The sequence below is a fragment of the Ostrea edulis genome, chromosome 8 (assembly GCF_947568905.1).
Source record: "Ostrea edulis chromosome 8, xbOstEdul1.1, whole genome shotgun sequence".
NCBI classification, from domain to species: Eukaryota; Metazoa; Mollusca; class Bivalvia; order Ostreida; family Ostreidae; genus Ostrea; species Ostrea edulis.
The window spans coordinates 22,332,059-22,342,723 of NC_079171.1; the positions used below are offsets into that span (position 1 = coordinate 22,332,059).

The 10,665-nt window shown below is 34.8% G+C and overlaps 1 protein-coding gene across 1 annotated transcript in view; it reads right to left on the reverse strand.

The window, feature by feature from the left end:
- Positions 1 to 9,868, reverse strand: part of LOC125662596 (zinc finger protein 665-like) — a 29,243-nt gene extending 19,375 nt beyond the window's left edge. The window contains exons 1-3 of the mRNA XM_048894846.2: positions 9,633 to 9,868; positions 8,390 to 8,506; positions 7,839 to 7,918 (exon numbers count right to left, since the gene is read on the reverse strand). Of these exons, the coding sequence (XP_048750803.2) occupies positions 7,839 to 7,918; positions 8,390 to 8,506; positions 9,633 to 9,789 (354 nt within the window). The 5' untranslated portion in view covers positions 9,790 to 9,868. The remainder of the gene's footprint in view (positions 1 to 7,838; positions 7,919 to 8,389; positions 8,507 to 9,632) is intronic.
- Positions 9,869 to 10,665: the final 797 nt, after the last annotated feature.

The window sequence follows — 10,665 nt, forward strand, 5'->3', positions numbered from 1 at the left end:
CACTAAGAATACCCCCCGCTTACCCCAATCTCCCAAAGGGTGTTGTTAATAGGTATAAATTGCCTCTTTTCTGAGTGTAAAAATATGGTATGCCTTTGTAGAAGAAAATGGAAGATATAGTCGAACACAAAGCGGAAATCCATGGCATAAACCTATAATTTTGATCTTGAGATCAAAGGTCAAGGTCATAAAGAGGTCATGAATGTACATGACACATAGTCTCATGGTGATACACCCATGTTTTATGGTACGACTCATAGATGTCAAAACCCTATAATCAATTTTGACCTTGAGATCAAAGTTCAAGGTCATATAGAGGTAATGTAGGTACTCGACACATCGTCTCATTATGATACACTCATGTGTCAAATATGATATGTCTATGTCAAAGAACAAAGAAGTTATGGCCCGAACACGAATCCATTGTAAAAAAAAAAACCCTTTAATTTTGACCTTGTGGTCAAGGGTCAAGGTCATATAGAGATCATGAAGGTACTCGACACATCGTCTCATGGTGATCCACCTGTGTGCCAAATATGGTATGCCTAAGTCAAAGAACAAAGAAGTTATGGGCTGGACACGAATTTGCACAGGCAGACAGACGGATGGACAGACAGACGGACGGACAGAGTGATTCCTATATACCCCCCCCCCCCCCAGAACTTCGTTCGGGGGGTATAAAAAGTCCCTGATTACACGTGCAACATGTGGCTTTGCGTTGTCTTGCTGCAGAGTGATCTGATTTCTCTGTATGAAGGGTATCACATGGCGCTGATAACATCATCTCGATAACGTACACCGGTGAGATTTCCATTGACAATTTGTAGAGGCGTGCTGTTATTCCACCCCACACCATAACGCTACCTCCATCGAATTGTCGACGTTGCACAACACACGCGTCCTGGTACCGCTCCCAACGCGACGATACACTCTACAACGGCCGTCACTGCTATCCAAATGAAATCTGGATTCATCAGTGAACAGAAAATTGGCCCAGTCCTGTATTCTGAATCGCAGATGTCGTCTGCACCACGCTAGTCTAGCGATACGGTGACGTTGATGTAGTATTGGGCGCACCGCTGGACGTCTTGGTCTGATGTTGTCCTCGCCCAGACGATTACGCACAGTTCTTGGACTGATTGGTCGAAATCCAGGAATGCTACGAGCAGTCAAACTTGCTGTCTGGAAACGATTTCTCAGGTGCACAAGTCTAATGTGGTTGTCCTGTCGACGCAACATCACACGAGGACGCCCAGAACGTGGTCGATCCCGAGTGTTACCAGATTGTTAGAAACGTCTCCATAATGACTGGATGGTGTTCCGATGAACTCCAAAGTGTCTTGCTACGATATTTTGTGCCATTCCAGCTTGAAGCATCCCAACAGCACGATTACGTTGGTTTTCGCTGAGTTGTGGTATGACAGAAAGGCAGTTTTTGTCAAAACTAAAGTGCTTTCCTTAACGAATAGTGTCCAAACAAACCTTTTACACTTCTTACTCGAAACAGTATTGGCCAGTAAAACTCGAGCGAACGAACACTTCAATAAACAACATGTGTTCACTAACCATGAAAAAGTCCGTGCATCTGAGTCGGGTACTATCCGATAATGTTCAACAACATCTTTAGATTTTATAAATATAAACAATAAATATAGAAAAATTATATTAAATTTTATGATGCAGTTTCTTTTTCCCGCTAGTATATGTATATGTATATAATTATATATCTATATCTCTATCTATTTATCTATCTATCTATCTATCTATCTATCTATCTATCTATCTATCTATCTATCTATATATATATATCTATATATCAATATATATATAACGTATTTATAGAGTTAATATCCTAGGGGGCAAGATCAATGTCTGAAAAAAAAACTAAATTCACAAAGTTTTCCCCCTTTGAATTTAAATATGATGAATGTTGAACCTAATCGATTAACAAGTAAAAACATACAATTGTGGTAGTTTTGGATTTTCATTATGCTTTTATTTAAGCCGGAAAATTTGGGAAATTAAAATAAATCAATTTCAATACATTTGCACTTGTTTTTATCTATTGGAAAATTAGAAATAGTTTTGGCCAGTTCTGTATTTAATTCTGCCCATTAATTGGTCAAGAATTTTCCCGGGTGTCCGTGTTAAATTATGCAATCCTGTTATTAGCACCGCGATGCTAATAATATTTGACGTTTTTTTTTACGTAACGTCAGAAGCGTTAAAAGTTATAAATATATCAATATTTGCTGATTTCTAATGAAATTTCTGTTTAAAATAAAATCCAGAGAAAATTCAAAATTTTATTTTTTATTCGTATTTGAAATAAATGGTCATCCCATACTAAAAATGGCACGTTTTGATCTGTGGAATGCGCAAAACTAATTCGCACCATGGTGCTAATAACAGGAGTATATATAGAGAGACGACATTCATATAAATACATATGTACTCAAAACTTATTCGCACCGCGGTGCTAATAACAGGAGTACATGTATATGTAAGGGATACAAGACTCCGATGGTCTATTATGTCAGATACGGGACTGGCACGAGCCGCGTAGCGGCGAGTGATCAGTCCCGTATCTGACACAATAGACCATCGGAATCTTGTATCTTACTTATAACATTGTTCTATCTAAAAACAAATGCATTTAAACGCACAAAAAAAAAAAACAACAAACAAACAAACAAAAAAACCACGTACAAATAATCATTGGTATAAACAAATATATTTACACCTTTCGTTTCTGATTTGTTTTTAATATTTGATATATTAGGAATTCATAAACTTTAATGGCACACGAGGTCAAATCTTGTCTTTAATTCACAAAAAACTGTTAGCTCATCATTTCAATTGTCATAATACGGTACTCCTCAAAACAGGTTTTTGTTCTTCATAGAAAGCGATTCGAACGCTTCTATTGTCTGAAGACTGTACTCAACAAAACAGGTTTTCTTTTTTGGGTGAATGAGGGGACGTAAAGGGTGTTCTGAAAGAATGTTTTAGATAAAACAAAACATTGATTTCCTACGTTCCTTTCTGGGAACCCTAATAATATGATACTGACACGTAGGCTTATAACTGGTATTTGTACCATAGTTTGGTGTGCTTTCTTTTGTTAAAAAAAAGTGTGGGTTATCTGTACATAACCCATACTGTTCTTCAAACCCCGCCCACATTCTCGAAAAAAAAAAAAAAACCATCACTGTCCACTGTATGAAGTTCCTAAAGATCATCATTGCACATATCAAACACGGATAACTGACTCAGACTAAGTTCTCCAAATACATTATACATGTAGATATTTGCACTGAATCTCACTTAAACATTGATACAAGATAATATCGTAAATGGTCTCGTCCCAAAGACTTTCTATTTCCATATTCTCCTCAAGTCGAGAAACACGTGTACGTAGAAATACGGGTATCATTTATAAAGAGTTTTATACAAGTCCCAGTCACGTGATAAGAATGCGTTTGAGAGATAAACTTGTTTAGCGGACAGAGTGAATCAGACTTGTGTTTCTTTTATGGTTTCGCATCTTACAATTCTTAATTTTTTTTCTCTCTTATGTTTCACCATTTTTTAAAATCTATTGTATATATATGTAAATGTTTTTCCAACCAATTTAGTCAAAATATGTATTAGAATGAAGGATATCAAATAAGATTTTCAAAAAAGTAACCACCATCATCAGTTGAATATATTGCTAAATTTTTAAACAGAAAAATGCACGAATTTGGGTTCTTAGAATTTTATTTGAATTTTTAAATTTCAATTCTTTAAAGCCAATACCGGTACTAAAAGTCGGAGAATGCGTAAATGTTAAATAAAAATATTAAAACCAACAGTCCAAACATTTATATGCACTTTAAAAACGGCCTTTTAAAAACAATTAATGAACATACATTTTTCGGCGATAGACAGTCATTATGATAGAAATATATGGTGTACATAGTGTAATGTAAAGACATAACAATTGGAATCATATTGTAAACAGGCGACCGCGGTTCCGAAAGCTATAATAAAATATAATGAATAGTAGTAAACTATGGTACAAGTCACTTAGTACCCCATATAATATTGTTGATTTGAACTTTGACCTTAAAAGTGACTGCTTTTCTGATATATCAGATGCAGACAATGACCTCTTAGTTCAGGCCTCACAGGAAATAGAGAAAGTGGACAATTTCGAGCGATTTGCATTGACTTTACAGGAACACGATGCACAAGACTTTGTTTTGAACTCCAAACCTGTCAAGACCATTAACAAGACACGTTTGGCAGTGAGCGTCTTTAATACTTGGAAAAACGCGCGGAAATGGCACGGCGAACTTCTGACTATGTCAAATGAACATTTGAATTCGGCATTGAAATTCTTTTTTCTTGAAGTACGAAATAAGGCAGGAAAAGAGTACTATCCGAATACAGTGTATGAAATAATGCTGCTACACGCTTATATACTGCGGGTGTTGACGAACTTATAGCGGAAAAAACTGGTCACAGGTCATCTGCGATTCGCAACTACAAACGCACCTCCGATGAACAATTACAGAGTGTTAGTGATTTAATTCAGAAACCGTCCAGTGTCCCCGCCGGAGCCGAAAAAAGTGAAGCTCAATGAAAGTGTTTCCTTTGGATCGAGAAAAGAAATAAACATCACTGCCGGGGATGTAACAGTGAATTTGCGACTTTAATGTGCATGTGTTTAAATGAATGATTGTGACATGGATTTATAACTGTGGTGCCTTAACGATTTCATATCCGGATTATTCATGAAACACTCATTTCGTATAATTTACTGGAATATTTCATGCCTTGAATATTGTATTTGATAAATAATAAATGTTTTCTCGAACAACAAAGAGTGGTCTTTGTTCCTGGTTTTTACTGTCAGTCCAGTATTTCTCATAATATTGGCCTGCTCTTAATAATACTGGACTGCTCTTAATAATACTGGACTATGTTCAGTACAGTATGAAAAATAAAGTACTGTCAAAACAATGAACTGACGTCACAACAATGTTTTAAAGAGAGACGATGTCTTAAAAATCAAGATTATAAGCGGCATAATCATGTTATTCGCTCCGCGATAAAGTGTAAGATTTATTTTTCCTTTAGTAAGAGTTATTTGCTCTTTAAATTTGGTTTATTCCGTTAAATTACTATAGGAATATGCAAATCTTCAAACATTTGCATATGGCACAGGTGAAAGAAGTATAAATTAAAACAACCTTGGGGATGGTGGTGGGATATAACGAAGAAAATGTACTCTTTCTTGTGAGCTACGAAAGCAATATGTAAAAGAAGACGGTGTTTGCGACTCACTCAATAGAATGCCTTCCATCAAAGGTACAGGTAGTGTATAATACTGTTTACATGTATTGCAACACATTCAAAGTCCGTGCAAAAATGAGAACATGGAAATACATTGACATGATGACAAACGAATAATGTTACTGTATGCACTATGTTACTTTTTTTTTTAATAAAATGTACATAAATGCATTTCTCCTGTACATGAAATCAAATACACTGCCCTTTGTACGCAATGAAAGACATGGACCTCAACATGATTTTGAATTTATTGTTTTCATTTACAAATACTTCATTTATTCATCGCAATTTAAGTCAAAGCCCCCCCCCCCTTTTTTTTTTAATAAAATGCAAATATGCATTACTGTTCATCTTAATACGTAGTCTTTATTAAGTTGAGACATTAATTTTAAGAGAAACATTTATTCTTGTCTATAACGGAATAAAGTACAAATATACATTAAAGTTCAACTTGAATTTATATTCCGTTATCAAATTAACTGTACAAAAACATTTCTTTTTGTTTATAACGGAGTAAAATGCAAATATGCAATACTGTTCATCTTAATACATGCGATTTGTTCCGTTATGAAATTAACTTCAAAAGAAACATTTATTCTCGTCTTTAACGGAATAAAGTGGAAATATGCATTAGTGTTCATTCTAATATATGGCATTTATTCCGTTATCATATATACTCTACAGAAACATTACTTTGCATGGTTTACAACGGCATAAAATGCAAACATTCATCTGAATACATGGCATTCATTCCGTTATGAAATTAATTCTAAAGATACTTTTCTTCTTGCCTATAACGGAATAAAAGGTACTTTCCTGCAAGCCGAATTCTAGTTTGTAATGATACATTTATTCCGTTACAAGTTTAGTTTCGGAGAGAGATGTGTTGCAAATCTGAAAATATTTCAGTAATTTGATACTTCATATTAAATCGTTATTAATTTCATCATTCTTGCTTTTGACAAACTCAACATTTCTGTATATTCGTCTTCCAGCAACAGAAAAGAATTCAGTCATAAAATGCTTAATTCTCATTTAAACACAGTAAATAAAGTTCATAAAGTCTATATATATTTACGTGAATAACGTCAACAACGTCAAATATTATTAGCACCGCGGTGCTAATAACAGGATAATGCCAGCCATTTCTTATAGACATTTGTTATTTTCTTGATATTCCTTATCAAAGACTTTAGACTGCATGACATACTACCGTAAGTTTCTTTGACCATTTCCTATTCATTTTAACATTCCTATTTCATTAACGTAATTTCTATAATTGTCTGCATTTCAATAGGAACCCTAAGTAACAATAGTAAAATAGATAAGATTTCTCAGACTTTAATCCCCGCTTTTACATTGTGACATTGGAGTTTCCTCAGACTTTAATTGTCATTGTTTGTTTTCTTATGAAATAAAAGATATTAAAAAAAACCACTTCATTTTTTTTAAATTTTGATATTTTACTTCAGAAAATGCTTAACTACATTGTATATCCAATTTATCACGCCTCAGACAAAATTGTTGAAATCTGATTGGTCAGATCTTGGTCACATGACGCCGTGAAAAAAACCGTATCATGCGAGTAAAATCCGTATTGGGCGAGTAATTTTATTTATCGTCGGGTTCGACTTGCAGCCGTTTCAAAAGGAAAGACATTTGACTAAGTTGTATGATATAGACCCCCACATATACAGTTAGAGGTCTTCGACGTGATAAATTCGTTACACAGTCAGTTAGTGATCTGATACGGAAAAATACATGGTGTGAAAAGAAAACCGGTTTTCTTTTCACACCATGTATTTTTCCGTATCAGGTCACTAACTAACTGTGTAACTAATAATATCGGATATCGCATCAGAAAATATTGTATCGTATCGTATCGGAAAATCTTGAGCAATGCCACCCCTACTGCCATCACTTATCATACATTTCAGGGTTCATGTTTTGTACAGTAATTTAAATCATTTTAAAATACAAGACTCGGACTCCAAAAACAGGACTTGGTGCTCATTTACTGCTTTCTCCTGTTACACAATTATAAATAACACTCTGCATACCTTTTCTACTGTTTATTCACAAATGAAAGTGTACATTAAAACTATTACATGTTCATTAAAATGTAATGTTGTGGGTTTAAACAGTCGCTTGTCTTTTTTTCTTTTTCCACTAAAGTGTAATCGATGTCGGATGACATAAATTTACAGGAGATTTTATCCCCCTCCCCCTAACTATTTGAATTTAGACTTTTATACGACATCGATCTTTTGATCTCGCCTTTAACATTCAGATAAGAAGTTAAATATATCTCTTCCAGATGAGAAAAATGTCGGGAAAGAGAAAGAACTATGTTTAATATATATCAAATTCGGTACATGATTTTCATTTTCATGAACACCCTATATGACCGATCCAAGTGTAAACTCGCTACTCAAGTCACCAGACCTTCGTGGCTGGATGAATGGTTTTCCATTAAATAAACTAATAACTTGTACCTTTAACACTTTCTTCGGGCGTTTTCCTTTCTGTACCTTTTCTGGGACATTGACTGAAAATCTAACTGTCTGTTTCTTTTCTGAATATAAGCAGTGGATATTAGCATAGTATTTAATACCTGTTGTGTAAAGGCATAACAATTCTCGTGTGATTGGTTAGATATTAATCTGTTCAATGGACAAAGTTGTGCATATATGTTAAACCCCCATAATACTAAAGTAAATAAGAATTATATCTATAATCTACATCATAATAAAATCTGCATATTATACATGTACATTTAAAATGAAACATATTTCGAAATGAAAAAGTTTATTTAAAAAAAAAATGCATTTGAAGATATGATAAAACTAAATTTTGGGTCTGCAGCAAGAAGCGAGCCTTATCATTCTGAACAAGGTATGTGTAGAGCACATACACATTGTTATATAAGATGTCAATGCTGTCTAAGTCAAAAGAGTGTCACAGAAGTTAGTACATCTCCTTAACCACCCCTCTTTCTGAATTTGATTCCGAGGGCCTGATATATGGGTGTTGTGCATTGAGTTACCTCTAGAAGACCTGTGAGGGGTCCATTCTTCGTCGCTATCTGATTCTGCCTTCTTCGGTTTCCGTTTTATTCTAGATCTAGGACCTCTCATAAACTCGGGCATCACTGCTGGTAATCCTATATATATATATATATATATATATATATATATATATATATATTATACATTACACGCAACTGTTAAACTGTTATAGTATACAACAAGATGAACTATGGAGTTTAGCAAAATCTCGAAAAGGAAAACATTGTATGAATGTCAAAAAGTTTTTGAAATAAAAGAAACGATGAATAAAGATGAACAAATTTAGAAATTAGTTAAATAAATTACTTTAAAATGAACTTATGTTATCTTTGTGCATACATACATTCAAACAATAAACAATTATTTATTTACATTGGCTTTTTAGCTTGTACTACAATAAATGTATGCACCCACAACAACAAATAAAAGGATAAGGATTCAATAATTCAAATTTATAAAAGAGGCCCATGGGCCACATCGCTCACCTAAGTCACTTTGGCACATTTATTCAAATTTTTCCTATACATTCCCATTGCAAAACTTTGATCCCTATTGTGGACCCAACCTATCCCTGGGGGCCATGATTCTTACAAACTTGAATCTACACTATGTCAGGAAGTGTTCATGTAAATGTAAACTTTGCTGGTCAAGTTGTTCTTGAGAAGAAGATTTTTAAATTAACCCACCCTATAGTTTTGCATTTTTGTGATTATCTCCCCTTTGAAGGGGCATGGTCCTTCATTTGAACAATCCCCTTTGAAGGGGCATGGTCCTTCATTTGAACAAATTTGAAAGCCCTTCACTAAAGAATGTTTTTCACCAAGTTTGGTTGAAATTGGCCTCATAGTGGTTCTGGAGAAGAAGTCAAAAATGTAAAAAGTTTACAGATGGACAGACGGCGGACAGACGGCGATCAGAAAAGCTCACTTGAGCTAAAAAAAAAAAAAGGGGGGGGGGAGGTTGGCTCAAATGAATTTGAATATTTGTCCCTGAAAAATGCCCTTTATACACATATGTGCATTTAACAATGAATATATACATAAGCTCAAATTGGCCCTATAATCTTCCTTTGCATTACACTGTAATATATATATCACATGGGAAAGAAATCCTTATAATGCAATGATTTCGGACATAACAGCAATGACAAATGAAAAATGGAGTGATTCTTTTTTAATCGTCGTTGGTGAGAAGAAAACAACGCGTAAACAATTAACTTACCAACGGCCAGCATGATCTCGTAGTTCTTTCTCATGTTTCTGTACCTCAGCATTTCGTAGTCGGACAGCTTGGCCAGCTCAGTCTTGGAGAAGTATTCCTTTACACTGTATTCTCTACTCTCTAGTTCCCGCAGGACATCATCGTCAGGGAAGTCCATGTTCTGCAAGTTTCAAATGATGTTGGTATTTAAAAAAAAATCATATTTGAGTAATGTTTTAATCTAACCCCTCTCTATTAATTATGAAGAGATTTTTGTGTGCTATAGAATACCGGTATGTTATTGTAATATTCTTTATGACCCCCCCCCCCCCAGCAAGAAACAACAAATGAAATTGAAATAAACAAGGTCCATGGGCAACATCGCTCAACTGAATCACCTTAGCTTAGCCTTTATTAAGCTGTTGTGATTCGTTTTAAACAAGATTGCAACACGTAGCCATGTCCCCACCACCGCAAACAATTGCAGCAACAAAAAAAAACCACAACTCCTGTAAAATTTGTCGAATCAAAGTGACGGCGCAATATGATCAACTACATATTGTGACTAACAATTAATGATGTACCGATTATCGCCGACTTTCGATTGTCGGTCGCTATATCTGAAACGATGTTAATAATCGATTGTCATTTTGAAAATCGAAAATCGTCGGATTTTTTTTAATGATGCGAATATTCCTGCCGCGACTAAAATTTAAAAAAATGGCTGACGAAGCTGAATCATCCGATAAGATTGAATAATGTTTAACGTCCCTCTTGAGAATCTTTCACCCATATGGAGACGTCAACATTGCCGGTGAAGGGCTGCAAAATTTAGGCCTATGCTCGGCGCTTACAGTCTTTGAGCACAAACAATCCTACAAAATTTGAACAAAATCCGTTGAACGGTTTCTGTGGAATTGCGACCACAGAGTGTTCCTATAGTGTAGTATGTACAAATTCAAGAAAGTCCCATAACTCCTGTAAGAATTGTCGAATCAAAATGGCGGCGTAATATGATCAACTACACATGGTGATTAACAATCTCACAAAATAT